This window comes from Sciurus carolinensis, chromosome 12 (assembly GCF_902686445.1).
Source record: "Sciurus carolinensis chromosome 12, mSciCar1.2, whole genome shotgun sequence".
Taxonomy (NCBI): Eukaryota; Metazoa; Chordata; class Mammalia; order Rodentia; family Sciuridae; genus Sciurus; species Sciurus carolinensis.
The window spans coordinates 41,855,131-41,872,422 of NC_062224.1; the positions used below are offsets into that span (position 1 = coordinate 41,855,131).

At 34.1% G+C, this 17,292-nt stretch overlaps 1 protein-coding gene across 2 annotated transcripts in view; it reads left to right on the plus strand.

The window, feature by feature from the left end:
• The window catches only part of Cul2 (cullin 2), a 102,547-nt gene extending 90,938 nt beyond the window's left edge, over positions 1-11,609 (plus strand). For both annotated transcript variants that reach the window (XM_047521405.1, XM_047521404.1), the window contains exons 18-21: positions 6,068-6,270; positions 7,078-7,179; positions 9,113-9,229; positions 10,430-11,609. In XM_047521405.1, coding sequence (XP_047377361.1) covers positions 6,068-6,270; positions 7,078-7,179; positions 9,113-9,229; positions 10,430-10,561 — 554 coding nt within the window. In that variant the 3' untranslated portion in view covers positions 10,562-11,609. The remainder of the gene's footprint in view (positions 1-6,067; positions 6,271-7,077; positions 7,180-9,112; positions 9,230-10,429) is intronic.
• The last annotated feature ends 5,683 nt before the right edge of the window (positions 11,610-17,292 follow it).

Genomic DNA, 17,292 nt, shown 5'->3' on the forward strand with positions numbered 1-17,292 from the left:
TATTTTGTGAATTTTTTCTCTTCTCATTTAGTAAATATAATTAATTTTAAAGAAAAATTTTGCTGGACCAGTGTTTTAGATTTTGTTTTCTAAGAAAACTAATGTATTTCACTCTGTCTCTTAACAGTTTTATTGAGGGGTTTCAGGTTTTGCTGTTCAGCAAAGAGTTGTATAGAGAAAGAAATAAGGAATTTATGTATGTAGTTTTAGCCATTGGAATTTGACCTGAAAATTGTTACCATTTTAAATAGGGAAGAGAACATTTTTTTTTTCTTTTTGAACTCGGCTTACATCACAAGAAGATACCAGAAAAAAAATTTTTTTTTTTTGTACCAGGGATTGAACCTAGGGTGCTTAACCACTGAGCCACATTCCCAATCCTTTTTATATTTTATTTAGAGATAGGGTCTCACTGAGTTCCTTAAAACATTGCTAAGGTGCTAAGACTGGCTTTGCACTCTCGATCCTCCTGCCTCAGCCTCCTGAGCCACTGGGATTATAGGCATGCATTCTCTATGCCCTGCCTTTATCTTGTTTTACTGTTGGGTACATATGCTTTAATTGAAACCAGTTTCTTCTATGTCTGGAGCTATAGCTCAGTGATAGGGTGCTTGCCTAAGCATGCAAAAACAAACAAACAAACAAGAGAACCAAAATCATTTCTTCCTGTTGCAAAGAGATAGGAACTTTTAAGTCCTTTTCTTATTTTGAATCATTGGGTACTGAAACCACCTGTCACTATCAGTGAAACCACTGGATAAAGCTGTGTCTTTTTTTCTTCCTAGTTTTATTAAGATGCAATAGCCAAAAATTGTATTTATTCATAGTATACAATATGATGTTCTAATGTATGTGTATTTGGTGAAATCATTAAATTAAGCTAATTAAAATATGTCACCTTAACATATATTTATATTTTTTGTATATGGTTAGAACATTTACAATATATTCTCTTAATTTTCAAGTAGACCATACACCATTTTTAACTGTATATTCCATGCTGTATAATAAATCTTTAGAACTTATTCATTTTAAAGTTGTTATTATTATTATTATTATTATCATTATTATTAGAGCTTTATAGTTATACATAATAGTTGGGTTCATCCCAACAAACTCATACATGCATGGAAATTGATTTCAGTTCAGGATCGCTCCCCTTTCCCTCCCATTCTTCCTCCCCTCTCCCATTCTCCATCCTCTACTCAAATAGATATCTTTCACTTGTTTATTAATTTGCATTTGATGGGTTCTTTATATTATCTTATCCTATCCTTTCTTTTACTTTAACTTTGACATAGTAGAGAAAACATTTGATCTTTGAATTTTTGAGTTTGGCTAATGTCACTTAGCATGCTAATTTTCATTTCCATTCATTTATCTGCAAATGCCATAATTTCATTCTTTTTTTTATGGTCGAGTAGAACCCCGTTGTATATATATACCGGTTTCTTAATTCCTTTATCTGATGGGCACCTGGGTTAATTCCATAATTTAGCTGTTACGAATTCTGTTGCTATAAATATTGCTATGTCTGTGTTCCTGTAGTATGCCAATTTCAGGTCTTTTGGGAAATTACCAAGGAATGAGATAGCTACGTCATGTGGCGATTCCATCCCTAGTTTTTTGAGGAATTTCCATACCAAAGTAGTTATACTAGTCCCACCATGTACAAGTATACCTTTTCCCCTACAACCCTGCCAACATTTACTGTTGTTTGTATTCTTGATCTTGCCATTCTGATTGGAGTGAGATGGAATCTTAGTGTAGTTTTGATTAGCTTTTCCCTGAATGCTAGAAAAGTTGAGCCTTTTTTCATACATTTCTTGGCCTTTTGTGTTTCTTCTTTTGAGAAGTTTTTGTTTAGTTCTTTTACCCATTTATTGATTGCATTATTTGTTTTTTGGTGTTAAATTTTCTGAGTAGAACTTATTCATTTTAATTGAAACTTGGTACCCTTTGAACTTTTTTCATTTTTTTTTATTTTGCATTTATTCATCTAACAAAAGGTCTCAAACATTATCCATATTTAGTACTTTTTTTGAAGTATCCATATATGACATAAGGGCTCAAGACTTCTTTAAAATATTGATTGAGATCCTGGACTAATCACTAAGTGTTCTTTTTTGTTAAGAACCCCTATCACTTAATAAAACATACATTATAATCAAATTTTTTCTTTCTTAACCTACTTCTGTACCCTCAGGTTATTGAAACTCCAAGAAACAGCTTAATTTTTTTTTTGTATTTTAGAAAGCCTAGAGTATTTATAAATGATTGGAAATGGGATATAAAGTGATATTTGGAGGAATTTACAATCAGAAGATCTGGGGTTAAGTGTTAGCTCACCACTTAATAGCCTGCAGCGTATTACTTAACTTCTCCAAACCTGTTTCCTCATCTTTATATTTGTGATTCATTTATCAGCTTAGAATGTGTTCTGTGTACCAGGTACTTCTAAAAGCCAGGTAGACAGAGTTAAAATACAGATCCTCAGCTCTGAAACATTCATGTTTAATAGGAAGGCCAATAAGTAAATAGTCGTAGTGCAATGTTTTGAATGTTTCTGATAGAGAGGAAAGGCCCAGGGTATTCCGGTGTTATATAGAATGGAAGTAGCAAATAGGTACCAAGAAGTAAGACTTCTTGGGTAGATGATTTAAGTGATTTTCAAAAACTAATAAGACAGCCGGGACAGGCTGTTGAGAGTGTATTACCAACAGAAATAAGAATTTTAAGCAGTGAAAGATCTGGGATATCAGAAGTGACAGAGATACTGAGTGAGAAGATTCCTGGAAATTGCACTGAATTTATAACTAGGTCTTGGATGGCATTATGATGAGAGAACAATTTGATGAAGAGCCACAAATACTTGTTGAAGAGATATATACAGACAGTGTAAAGGAAACCATTACATAATCTGGATATGACTGACTCTTATTTGTGGCAAAGCAAGAAGTTGCAGGAATTCCAATTCTGCTAAAAAACAAGTTGAGAAACAATGAACTTTTCTAGTTAGTACGAAGTATCTATCAGGTCACCACTTTATGAACTGTTCATCATTATGTACTTTGGTAGTTGCTATTATTTGTCAAAATCTGGCAAAATTGTCAAATTGAAAGTCATACCACTAGTTGGGCACCATGTTGCACATCTGAAATCCCAATGACACAAGAGTCTAAGGCAGGAGAATCACAAGTTCAAGACTAACCTCAGCAAATTAGCAAGGCCCTAAGCAACTTGGACCTGTTTCAAAATTAAAAAAAAAAAAAAAAAAAAAGAAGAAGAAGAAGAAGAAAAAGAAAAGGAAGGAAGGAAGATATACCATATTGTTGCACAGACCTTAAGAGGTAGTGTACTCTATTCCAGTCAGGTGTGGTAGCATACCCTTATAATACCAACAACTTGGAAGAATGAGACAAGAAGAATTGCAAGTTTCAGGCCACGCTCAGCAGCTTAGTGAGACCCTGTCTCAATATTTTAAAAAATTAAAGAAGAAGGACTGGTAATACAATTCAATGGTAAGTTTTCCCTGGGTTCAGTCCCCAATACCGCCCCCCGCCCCCAATAAAGGCAGTGATTCTATCATTGACTGAATTCTCATTGTAACTCTCAGTAGTTGAAAATAGTGAGAGGTCTTTTTTTTTTTTATTGTAAACAAATGGGATACATGTTGTTTCTCTGTTTGTACATGGAGTCAAGGCGTACCATTTGTGTAATCATAAATTTACATAGGGTAATGTTGTTTGATTCATTCTGCCATTTTTTCCCTTCCCCCCACCCCTCCCACCCCTCTTTTCCCTCTTTATAGTCCTTCATTCCTCCATTCTTGCCCCCCTCCCTAACCCTAACGAGAGGTCTTAATATTACATAATATCTAGTTGATAATTTGAATTTCTCTTATTGTCCTGAATTGACTTTAACGGCCCTTCCTAATGTAATAAAAGATCACCGATTACATTTACTGTCATGTCTCTGTGTTTTCTCTCCCCACCACCTCCCTTCCATTGTCCCTAAAACACTTTCTTATTTTAAAAGACCAGGTCAGTTGTCTGGTAGAATAGCCAGTGTTCTGGGTCTGTCAGATTCTTCATTTGTTGTTGGCTTAACCTGTGGTACCTTTTGGGTTTTATTTGGCTATTCGAAGGGTGATAGTTAGAGATTTTATATATATATATATTTTTTTTTCCTTGTTTTATAAACAACCTTACCTAATGTATCCTTCCCTGAATCAGTTATTTCCTTATTGATTACAAAATAGTGATGTTCTATCATTCCTTTAACAGTTACTAGCTGACAGTACTCTGTAAAGAAAATCCCTAAGAGATCAAAGAGCTGACAGATATAGGGGAGTGATTTGAAACAGTTATAAGAGTTCTGCCTTCATATTTCTTGAAATCGTTCCTGAATTATGACTGGCTTACTTTTTAAACAGTATACATGCATCTATATATTTTTTTCTATTTTAGTTTGTTTGCTTTTTATCACCCTATCACCCTATATTACAGGTTAAATTACCACTCCTTTGTCATTTTCCTTTTCTGTTTTTTATGTCAGTACTTTGATGAATTGTAGAAGTTCAGGGTTTCCGCTGTGTACTTACTAATAAGAAAATAGTGTTTAAAAAAAAGTGGGAAGAAGTTCATGTACACCCATCCCTGAGAATTTACTGAAAATCAGTAAAGAAAAGGCATAATTTGAAACTAACTAGTTTTCTTAAAGATTGGAGAATGAACTTAATAATAGGTGAATGATGCATTGGCCCCTTACTTTCATTATCTTCTAATGTTGTCTGGGTTCTGATTGTGGTAAAATACTGTTTTTGTATAACAGATTACTCCATGTAACTATAATATGTAAAAATACACTGTATAGTCTTGTATATCTAAAAAGAACAAATAAAAATTTAAAAAACAGGATGGTTAAAAAAATATTATTCTGTTTCTAGCTTGTGACTGAGTAGTCATTAAAGACATGATAAAATTTATGTGGTTTTGCTTCTTACCACATTTTCCAAACTTAAATATTAGAGAGTTATAATGCATTATTTATCTTTTTACTTATTTTGGATATTGGGGATTTAACCCAGGGTCAGTTTACCATTGAGCTACATCCCTAGTCCTTTTTATTTTTTATTTTGAAGACAGCGTCTTGCTCAATTGTTTATGAACTTGATAAATTAAAATTGCTAAGGCTGACCTTGAACTTGTGATCCTTCTTCCTCTGCCTCCTGAGTCAGTGGGATTACAGGCATGCATCACCACGCCTGGCTGTAGCACACTCTTAATGATAATTTTTTAATGTACACCATTTGTAGGAACTAGATATTCTAATATGCCAAGCTTTCTTTCATAAAAACTTGGAGTAGGGATTTCTTTCAGTGTTCCTATTCAAATAATTCTGAAAAGTATTTCTGAGCGTCTTCTTTCTGAAATAGGTCAAGGTGTAAAGGGAAATAATGATAGTGAAAGTCAAAAGAGGCATCTGTGAAGGGTAACATTAAGTTGGTGAATTGACATATCTTTAAAATCTTTTCTTGTATATTCAATAAATAAAAGAAAGTACAGTTACTAATTATCCCTGAGCAAGGTATACAACTTCTGGAATAATTTCATGTAAAATATAGCTTCATTGACTTAAAATGAAAAGCTTTAAAGTCAAACCTCATGCTGGATTATTTTATAATCCACTATTGTGTACGTAGTCACTAAATCGTGACTTTATGCTTTAGGAAGTTCTTTGACATATCATTTATCTTTTTTACATGTTACAGAGCACATAAATGTTCTGATACTCTTTGTTACAAGCTTTCCCATGTGCTAATATGCTGCTGCCTCATTGTTTGAACCCATTGGTAAAGTTATGGTACTGTAATTGTGATTTATACTGCATACTCAAAACTAGTAATACCCTCACTCCCTGCAAATAAAACAACTTCATTTTTACCTGGAGTGGCTTTATAGTAATTTAAAAAGTACTTGGTTCTCTCTTTCAGGGGAAAAAAAACAACCTGAAATAAACAATTATTACTCAAATAATTCTGTCTCACTTTTTGTTTTCATTTTAGGTGAAGTTAAAATGAACTATTTGGGCAAACCATATGTAGCTATGGTTACAACATACCAAATGGCAGTTCTTCTTGCCTTTAACAACAGTGAAACTGTCAGCTATAAAGAGCTTCAAGACAGCACTCAAATGAATGAAAAGGAACTGACAAAAACAATCAAATCATTACTTGATGTGAAAATGATTAACCATGATTCAGAAAAGGTATGTGGTAATGTTTCCCCCAAAATTTAAGCAGAATGAATGATAAAGCTTTTTCATGGGATCTTTGTGGTTTTTAAAGTAAGCTTTTATTTGTCAGTGCCCTTTGTGCTTGGAAAAGCACTTGAATCAGCTGCATTCCTGCAAGCCCAATAGAGCTATGAACTTAGGAGTCAAGGGAATGGTATGTAAGTTGGTACCTAGGTTTCCTTTTTGGTTTATTAGTCCTATATGTGACTGCTTACTGAAAAATTGCAGAAGAATTGCCCTCTACAAGATTCTGATTGAGGTTTTTTAACTGTAGACTGTCATAACTCTTTCTGGTTTTCTTGCTCCCATGTGTTCAGTTAATTCAGTTTCATGGTTCTGAATTGGAAATGACAGCTTATTGATGTATATGTTGTATACAGTCTTAATATGTGTCATTCCATCCCAGGTGCTGTCAGGAACCTTTATGTCAAGACTCATTTAATCACCCTTACCTTATTGTAATATCCCTTACAATAATAATAAGAAAATTATGTATTCCTTATTTTCTATGACTTTTTTTCTAGTAACAAGTTTTTATTGTTGTTGCTGTATTATATCCTAGTTACCTAAATGGCCTAAAAATCAAAATCTGACAAATGTAAAATTAGAAAAGAATTGATTTTTGCTTATTTAACAATTACTTTTTCTTAAACTCAGTAATCTTTATAATGTTAAAAATTGAGTTTAATTCTTTTTGCCTGAACATTATTAATTTCATGTCATATTACTTGCAGTAAATTTATTTAATTTTATTTTTTATAAATGTATCTTTATATGTAGGAAGACATCGATGTAGAATCTTCATTTTCATTAAATATGAACTTCAGCAGTAAAAGAACAAAATTTAAAATTACTACATCAATGCAGAAAGATACACCACAGGTAAGTGATTTTTAATGGCATTTTTAAAAAATAAGCATTGGATTTTTTTTTTTTTTACCAGGGATTGGACCTGGGTGCTTAACCACTGAGCAACATCCCCCTCAGACCTTTGTTTGTTTTTAGACAGGGTCTCAATGAGTTCCTTAGGGCCTTGCTAAGTTGCTGAGGCTGCCTTTGAACTCTCAATCCTCTGTTTCAGCCTCTCAAGTCACTGGGATTATAGGCTGGTGCCACCACACCGCATTCTAAGCCTTGGATTTTACAAGTCCAGTTGACCCTGAGATCAAACAAAACTTTGTATCCCAAAATCAATAGTATGATACATGTTTTCTAGTTTATTCTTTGCATTTATTAACCTAAGTCTTACAAATTCTCTTGGCATTTTAGTTTTTAAAAAGTAGTAAATGGGTGGCTCTGGAGGCTGAGCGCAAAGGCAGCCTTGGCAACTTAGCGAGGACTTAAGCAACTAAGCAAGAACTCTGTCTCTAAATAAAATATAAAAAGGGCTGGGGATGTGGCTCAGTGGTTAAGCACCCTTGGTTCAATCCCTGGTTGAAAAAAAAAAAAAAAGGAGTAATGGGTAGCTAAGGGGAAATGTTTTAATTTAGTCATATATGCTCTTAAGCCACATTAAACTGTATAGCTTGGATTGGGGATGTTGCACAGTGGTAGAACACTTACTTTGTTTATGGGAGTTCCTGGGTTTTATCCCCAGCACACCTCCACCCTCCCAAAAATGTAGTTTTGCTTTGCGTTCTCTTCCAAAAAATCCACCTTACCAAGTGGTATAACTTCATATTTTTCATTTTTAAATAAGGAAAAGTTTTATGACTTTTTTTTTTGTACCCACCCGGGATTGAACCCAGGTGTGCTTATTAACCTCTGAGCCACATCCCCAACCCTTTTTTAAAAGTTTGAGACAATGTCTCACTAAGTTGCTGAGGCTGGCAGGACTCATTTCTTTCAAAGGAAAGTTGTCAGGTAGAAAATGTTGCTCAAACTTTTATGCACAATGAGAACCACCTGAGGATCTTGTTAAAAGGCAAATTGTGATTGAGTAGGTCTAGAGTGGTGCCCAGATTCCTGGATGAACCACTGTGAGTAGCTCATGATTTTTTTAAAATTCAGCATTGATTGATGCTTTGATAGACTGTTCCTATCACTTACTTTCCTGATTGCCTCTTATTTTCAAGCCTTGGACTCAGCATAGGATATAAGTCTATATGATATCAGGCCCTGTACAAAGAATTTTATATTCCCATGGTGGAGACACATGTTAATTAATGGACTTGAACTTTAAACCTTAAAGTGTTCAAGATCCTGTTTTCCTTCAGGCTAATGAATGATTGCCTGTGATACGTGGATTGTATTTTATCTTCTGAAAGGCTACGGTGAGGAATCTATTACTGTGGCAAGGCCAGCTACCTTGCCTTGTTGCTTCTGTTTCTGTGAGCTCCAGAGAGATAGCCTCTCTCTGGCCCACCTTTCTTGACAGCAGTCCTTGAGCCAAACAGGACCGTGCATAACTTTTCCCTTGAAGCTTGATCCAGTGTGTACTAGGAGCTAAGTACTGCACTTGGTACAACTCCATCTAAAAGCATTGTGATACAGAGTCTATAATCGCTGATAGGACAATAGTCTTGAAAATTGTTATTCTTTATCATTTAAGTCCTACTTATTGCCTGTTTACATTACCATTATAGTTTATAATAATGTAATTTTTAAAATAACCTTCCAACTCGAACCCTAGAAATGATATATAACCCAGAATAAATGTTGTTATAGCATTGGTTATGTGATATTAGGCACAGGATATCTGTAATTTTTTAGTCATTATTGGTTGAAAATTTTTTTAACTCACTAATAAAATGAATTAAAAACAAGTTCGGTGATAGTGACTCATTTGCTAATTTTTCCTCCTTCTATAAAACAGGAAATGGAGCAGACTAGAAGTGCTGTAGATGAGGACCGGAAAATGTATCTTCAAGCTGCTATAGTTCGTATCATGAAAGCACGTAAAGTGCTTCGGCACAATGCGCTTATTCAAGAGGTAAGAAGGGAAAAGTCCTCAAGACTTCTTAAGGATATTATCAATGTGCAGATTAGCTCTGTTTCTTCTGAAAGAAGATACAGTTATAATATGATCCCCAAATAGCATAGGTTCCCAAAAGAAATGTTGCATTATTTAATGTTTACTGTCTTAAAATTTCAGTGTTAAATTTGGATTTGCTTTGACTTGAATTTGGAGGTTCAAATTTGAGATTCATACTTGATAAGTTTATTCCTACTTGTATTTCCAGTTATTGAAGGAAGTTGACTATGTCAAATGTTCATTCATTCCATGTATACAGGAATGTTTAACCATGTGATAGAGTGCTGAGCAGGCCACCAGGGATGTAGTGCCAAGCAGCTAAAATGTGGCAGAATTTGTGGAATTCATAGTGGGGTAGAAATACATTATTAAGTTAATAGGCAATTAAATGTAAAACTATATTAACATGCCCTGAAAGGAAGGCATACAACATATAGCAGGCATGGTGGCGCACACCTGTAATCCCACTTACTCAGGAGGCTGAGGCAGGAGGATCACAGATTCAACCCCAGCCTCAACAATTTAGCAAAACTCTAAGCAGTTAAGTGCATAAACATTAAATTTTGCTGTGTTCTATACTGTAATTCTTTCACAATATAAGCACTAAATTTTTTCCCTTAGCATAAAAATCCTTTTCAGCTGGCATGTCAAAACTGACAGATCTGATTACTCTCTCCCTGTGCACTGCCTTGCTTTGTTTAAAAAATTTAATATTGAGCCAGGTATAGTGGTGCATGTCTGTAATCCAGCTACTCCAGAGATTGAGGCAGGAGGATTGCAAGTACAGGACCAACCTCAGCAACTTTGCAAGACCTTGTCTCAAAATTTAAAACAAATTAAAAGGGCTGGGGAATATCTCAGTGGCAGAGCGCTCCTGGGTTTAATCCCTAGTACCACAAAAAAATAAATAAATAGAATTTAATATTGTCCACGGCACTTAACATGCCCTGAAAGGGCATATCAAGTCTATTTATTTTGGATGACTTTATTCAGTTTAATTAATATAAGCTAAATATAATATTAGTTAATATAATCCTATTAGGTCTATTTGTTGAAACTTCAGTAAATTTGAGAAAACTTACAGCTAATTGTTTAAAAGTAATTATTGATAGCTGATTGATTAGTGGTAGTTTGACTTCCATGTCTCTCTTAACACAGGTTATTAGCCAATCAAGAGCTAGGTTTAATCCCAGTATCAGCATGATTAAGAAATGTATTGAAGTTCTGATAGACAAACAGTACATTGAACGCAGCCAAGCGTCCGCAGATGAATACAGTTACGTCGCGTGATGTTGCTCTCCTCCAGTGTGGGTGTGAGAAGATCATTGCCATCACCATTCGGTGTGTTCCTGTGGGAAAAAGCAGGCCTGTGCCTCCATAATTTGGTCATTTGGCAGCCCCTGTTTTTCTGCTGTTTACAACATCACCAGTGCCACGTCATGAGCGTCAAAGAAAATGCCTAGAGATATTTCAAGCTCATGTCATTATGACATTTCTTAAAACTTTATTAAGAGAATGAGTGAAATATTGCTGAAATGTGGAAATTTGGTTGGGTACCATGCTTTCTCTCCCCTTCACGTTTGCAGTTGATGTGTTTTTTTTTAATGTATCTTAAAGGACATAAAATAAAAACTTAAATATTGTAATATGACAGATAACATAATAATTGTATCTACATTAAAATGACAAACATGATATTGCTGCTTGTCAAATAAAAAAATAAAGAAATAGAATGCCTTTTTTTATGTGGATGGAGTATCAGGATGACCACAAAATAATATTTATCTACATAAAAATATCAATGAGTCATACAAGCAGCTAGTGCAACTTTAAGTTGTGTTTTTATTTAAATGGTTTAATTTACTTGTACTTCTACTTACCTCCTATGTGAAAAATGTCTAGATGATTGCATTCAGCATAGAAAATACTTTATTTTTATGGGTTTTGACCTGCATTGGCTTTGAGCATTTTGAATATGGAAGATATAATTCCATCAGTAGTTTCTGGTGATGTGCTTATACCACAGACACAAGTATGAGTAGAGTATGTAGTAACTTCAAGCCTGGTATAATAGAGCTTTTCATTCAAGCTTGTCTTACTTCTATTTTTTTAACACACTAATTCTAATATAGAGTAATACCCCAGTTTTGCCTTCCCTGAGTTATAGGAGACCCTGTGATAACAACCTATTCCTTCCATCCTCCCTCTACCTGGTACACTTGCACCCCACCTTTAACAGTGTAGGTGCTATATCCACTCCTGTAAGTCACAGGTTGCCTCACAGTGCATGACCTGAATACCTTTCTTTTTAAAAAAAAAAAAAAAAAAAAAAAAATTTATTTGGTACATTACATGAGGTACCACTTATATAGAGACATGAAATTCTATTTTGTTTATTATAAATCAATGGGAGTATTAAAATACTTTGTTATATTATCATATCTGCCCCTGGTCCCCACAACATATAATTTTTTAAAGCTGGAATATCTTTTAGAGTATATCCCATACAAATTATTTCACTTCAGTTTATATCTCTTAACAGATAAGGCAGGCCTTTTACAAAATAACCACAATTACATTATTACAAATAAATATTGTCATCTCATATTTAAATTTCTCTTGTTGAAAAATGACTTTTACAATTGGTTTATTTGATGCACTTTTTCTGACTTGTTTCTTAAGTGTTTTTAAAATCAGCTGGGAATGATGGTGCATGCTTATAATCCCAGCAGCCCAGGAGGCTAGCCAGGAGGATATTGAGTTCAAAGCCAGCCTCAGCAAAATCAAGGTACTAAGCAACTCAGTGAGACCCTGTCTCTAAATAAAATACAAAATAGGGCTGGGAATGTGGCTCAATGCTTAAGTGCCCCTGAGTTTTCCAAGTGATCTGAGGAATCTCCATACTGCTTTCCATAATGGTCGCACCAATTTGCAGTCTCATCAGCAATGTATGAGTGGACGTTTTTCCCCAGTAGTCCCCCCCCACATCAACTGAACTTATAATTATTTACCTACTGTATTTCTCTTACCTTTCTTCCTAGAGAGGAAATAGTGGCAAGCCCTTTGATATTGTACATTTACTGTCAAAACCCAAAATGCTTGTTTTGAGAACTTAAGTTTTCCAAATTGGTTCCTTTTTCTCTTAAATATTTATAAATGTTAAATGAAGACTTACCCTGGTATCTAATTGTCAAGAAAATATATCATATTGGAAAATGACAAAATACTTGTGCTAAGGTCTATAGAAATGACTGACAAAAGTTTTGTTCACGTTTTCTCCCCGTTTTACCTTAAAAGAAACCTATTACAAACATACATGAAGAAGAGGCCAGATACATTAAACCAAGTCACCATCCAGAAAGGGAGCAATATTTAGAATTCATTTCAGCACACTCCTTCCTTAAGGAGAATGTAGGCAAGAGTTGCAGTCTTGTCACATTGACTCAAGCAACTGAAATATCACTGCAACTCAAGGTGTGAACCTGGGAAGCCCTTCTGTACAATGCTGAGTACTTGTAGGAGAAACTGGTCAGCTATGAAAAGTAAAGAGGAGGTAGGAGGGGAGGATTTTCTTATGCTTTAAAAAAAAAAAATTGTTCCAATTAGTTATACATGACAGGAGAATGCCCTTTGACACATCATACAGAAATGGAGTGTAACTTCTCATTCTTCTGGTTATACATGATATAGAACCACACTGATAGTGTAATCATATATGTACATAGGGTTATAATGTCCAATTCATTCTACTATCCATCCTACCCTTATATGTGCTCCTCTTCCTTTTCTCCCCTCTACCTAAATTAAAGTACCTCTATTTTTCCCTAGCGCTCCCCCGCCCCACTTTATTGTGAATTAGCATCCGCATATCAGAGAAAACATTTGGCCTTTGGTTTGGGGGGATTGACTAATTTCACTTAGCATGATATTCTCTAGCTCCATCCATTTACCTGCAAATGCCATAATTTCATTCTTCTTCAAGGCTGGGTAATATTCCATTGTGTATATGTGCCACATTTTCTTTATCCATTCATCTGTTGAAGGGCATCTAGGTTGGTTCCATAGTATAGCTAATGTGAATTGAGCTGCTGTAAACATTGATGTGGCTGCATCATTGTACTATGCTGATTTTAAGTCCTTTGGGTATAAACCTAGGAGTGGGGATAGCTAGGTCAATTGGTGGTTCCATTCCAAGTTTTCTGAGGAATCTCCATACTGCTTTCCATAATGGTTGCACAAATTTGCATTCCCTCCAGCAATGTTTGAGTATACCTTTTTCCCCACATCCTTGCCAACATTTATTGTTACTTGTATTCTTGATAATTGACATTCTGACTGGAGTGAGATGAAATTTTAGAGTAGTTTTGATTTGTGTTTCTCTAATTACTGGAGATGTTGAACATTTTTTTCATATATTTGTTGATCAATTGTATTTCTTCTTCTGCAAAGTGTTCAGTTCCTTTGCCCATCTATTGATTGGGTTATTTGGTTTTTGGTGTTGAGTTTTTTTGAGTTCTTTATATAACCTGGAGATTAATGCTTTATCTGAGGTGCATGTGTTAAAGTTTTCTCCCATTTTGTAGGCTCTCTCATCACATTGATTGTTTCCTTTGCTGAGAAGCAGCTTTTTAGTTTGAATTTATTCCATTTATTGATTCTTGATTTTACTTCTTGTGCATTTGGAGTCTTGTTAAGGAAGTCAGTTTCTAAGCCTTCATAGTGGAAATTTGGGCCTGCTTTCTTTTCTGTTAGACATAGGGTCTATTTCTAGTGCCTAAGTCTTTGGTCTGCTTTGAGTTGAGTTTTGTTCAGGGTGAGAGGGGTTTCTAATTTCATTGTGTTACACTTGGATTTCCACTTTTCCCAGCACTATTTGTTGAAGAGGCTATCTTTTCTCCAATGAATGTTTTTGGCACCTTTGTCTAGTATGAGATAACTATGTATGTGGGTTTTTCTCTATGTCTTCTATTTATTCTGTACCATTGGTCTATGTGTCTGTTTTGGTGCCAATACCATGCTGTTTTTACTACTATACCTCTGCAGTATAGTTTAAGGTCTGGTATTATGATTCCTCCTGCTTTGCTTTTCTTGCTAAGGATTGCTTTGGCTATTCTAGGTCTCTTATTTTTCCAAATGAATTTCCTGAGATTGCTTTTTCTAGTTCTATGAAGAATGTCATTGGGATTTTAATTGTAACTGCTTTAAATCTGTATTAACACTTTTGGTAGTATGACCTTTTTGATGATGTTAATTCTGTCAATCTAAAACTATGGGAGACCTTTCTCTTTTCTAAGGTATTCTTTTATTTCTTTCTATAGTGTCCTGTAGTTTTCCTTGTAGAGGTCTTTTCACCTCTTTTGTTAGATTAATTCCCAAGTACTTTTTTTTGTTTGAGGCTATCATTAATGGAGTAGTTTCCCTAATTTCTCTTTTAGTGGATTCATCACTGACTTGATTTATGGAACACATTTGATTTATGGGTGTTGATATTATATCCTACTACTTTGCCAAATTCATGTATTAGTTCTAGAAGTTTTCTGGTGGAAATTTTTGGATTTCCTAAGTATAGAAACATGTCGTTGGCAAATAGGGATAGTTTGAGTTCTTTTTTTCCTATTTGTATCCCTTTAATTTCTTTCTTCTAATTGCTCTGGCTAGAGTTTCAAGGACTGTGTTAAATAGAAGTGGCGAAAGAGGGCATTCTTGCCTTGTTCCAGTTCTTAAAAGGAATGCTTTAAATTTTTCTCCATTTAGAATGATGTTGGTCTTGGGCTTAGCATAGATAGCACATACATGTTGAGGTATGTTCCTACTATCCTTAGTTTTTCTACTGTTTTGAACATGAAGGGGTGCTGTATTTTGTCAAGTGCTTTTTCTGCATCTACTGAGATGATCATATGATTCTTTTAGTCTATTGATGTGACAAATTATGTTTATTGATTTCCATAAGTTGAACCAACCTTGCATCCTTGGGATGAACCCCACTTGATCATGGTGTACTATCTTTTTACTATGTTTTTGTGTATGATTTACCAGAATTATATTGAGATTTTTTTGCATCTATGTTCATCAGGGATATTAGTCTGAAGTTTTCTTTACTTATTGTGTCTTTCTCTGATTTTGGCATCAGATTGACACTAACCTCATAGAATGAGTTTGGAAGGGCTCCCTCCTTTTCTATTTCATGGAATATTTTGAGGATTATTGGTATTAGTTCTTCTTTGAAGGTCTTGTAGAACTCAGCTGAGAATCCATCTGGTCCTGGACTTTTCTTGGTTGGTAGGCTTTTGATAGTGTCTTCTATTTCATTGCTTGAAATTGATCTGTTTAAATTGTGTATGTCCTCCTGCTTCAGTTTGGGTACTTCATATATCTCTAGAAATTTGTCGATATCTTCAAGATTTTCTATTTTATTGGATTATAAATTTTCAAAATAGTTTCTAATTGTCTTCTGTATTTCAGTAGTGTCTGTTGTGATATTTCCTTTTTCATCATATTTTAGTAATTCGAGTTTTCTCTCTTAGTGTGGCTAGGGGTTTATCAATTTTACTTATTTTTTCAAAGAGTCATCTTTTTGTTTTGTCAATTTTTTCAGTTATTTCTTTTGTGTCAATTTCATTGATTTCAGCTCTGGTTTTAATTATTTCCTCTCTTCTGTTTTTGGTGTTGTTTTGCTCTTCATTTTCTAGGGCTTTGAGATGTAATGTTAGGTCTTTTAGTCATTGACTTGCTGTTCTTTTAATGTATGAGCTCATTGCAGTGAACTTTCCTCTTAGCACTGCCTTTATAGCATCCCAAAGATTTTGATATGTTGTATTGGTGTTCTCATTAACCTCTAACTATTTTTTAATTTCATCCCTGATTTCTTCTGCTATCCATTCATCATTCAATAGTGCGTTATTTAGTTTCCAGGTGTTGGAGTAGCTTCTGTTTTTTATTTTATTGTTGATTTCTAATTTCATACTATTTTGATCTGATAGAATGCAGGTTAGTATCTATTTTTTTGTATTTGCTAAGAATTGGTTTCATATAAAATATCATGAACAAAAATAATGTGAATAAAACTCTCCAGTTTTAAAAAAAAATTATTACCACTGATAATGTGTGAATTAGTAATGCATTTTACAACCAGACACATAATAGATCTTGTCAACATTCCATCCTTTCCTGTTGAAGCCAAATATTTTAATTGCTACTGTAGGCACAGATTCTATGGTTTAGTCCGAAGTGTTATAAAAATTTGCTTTAATATAAACAACAGATGCCTTGGGGATTGTTTAGTTCATAACCTCTACATGCTACATTGCTCTTACACTTCTGTTCATTTTCTTAACCTTTGTTGAGTCCAAACTGTGACAAGTGATTCCACATGTTGTTTTGTTTAATCTTCAGATAATCCTGTTAGATAAGCGATGTGTCTTTCATAAAATAGGAAGTGAAATAAGGAAATTTTTCCCAAAACTGCAGAATCTGAATTTAAATACATTCAAAGGTGTGGACATCATAAATAGGTCTCTCTCTACATAGATAGCCTGTAAGATAAATTGAAATGACTACATTTTGTTCATAAAGAAATTTTCCCAGACACTTAAGAAAAAAATTTCTGGTTAAATAACATGATAAGTAGTTCATATTTTAGTTTCTTTAAATATTTAAGGTGATATAAATATTAATGATTAAGGGAATGTCTTGGCTCTCAACTGATTCATGGCAAAAAGTACTTGTGAATTTAGTATTTAACATTCATATGTACAATTGTAAAACATTTCATAATACACACACACACACATATATATACACATTTTTTTAAATTTATTTTTATTGTAAACAAATGGGATACATGTTCTCTGTACATGGAGTAAAGGCATACCATTTGTGTAATCATACATTTACATAGAATAATGTTGTTTGATTCATTCTTTTTTTTTGCCAGTTTATTTTTATTGATTAATTTAGTACATAAATCATTATTTTTTGTTCAACCAGTTTTTTTTTTTTTATTGTAAACAAATGGGATACAT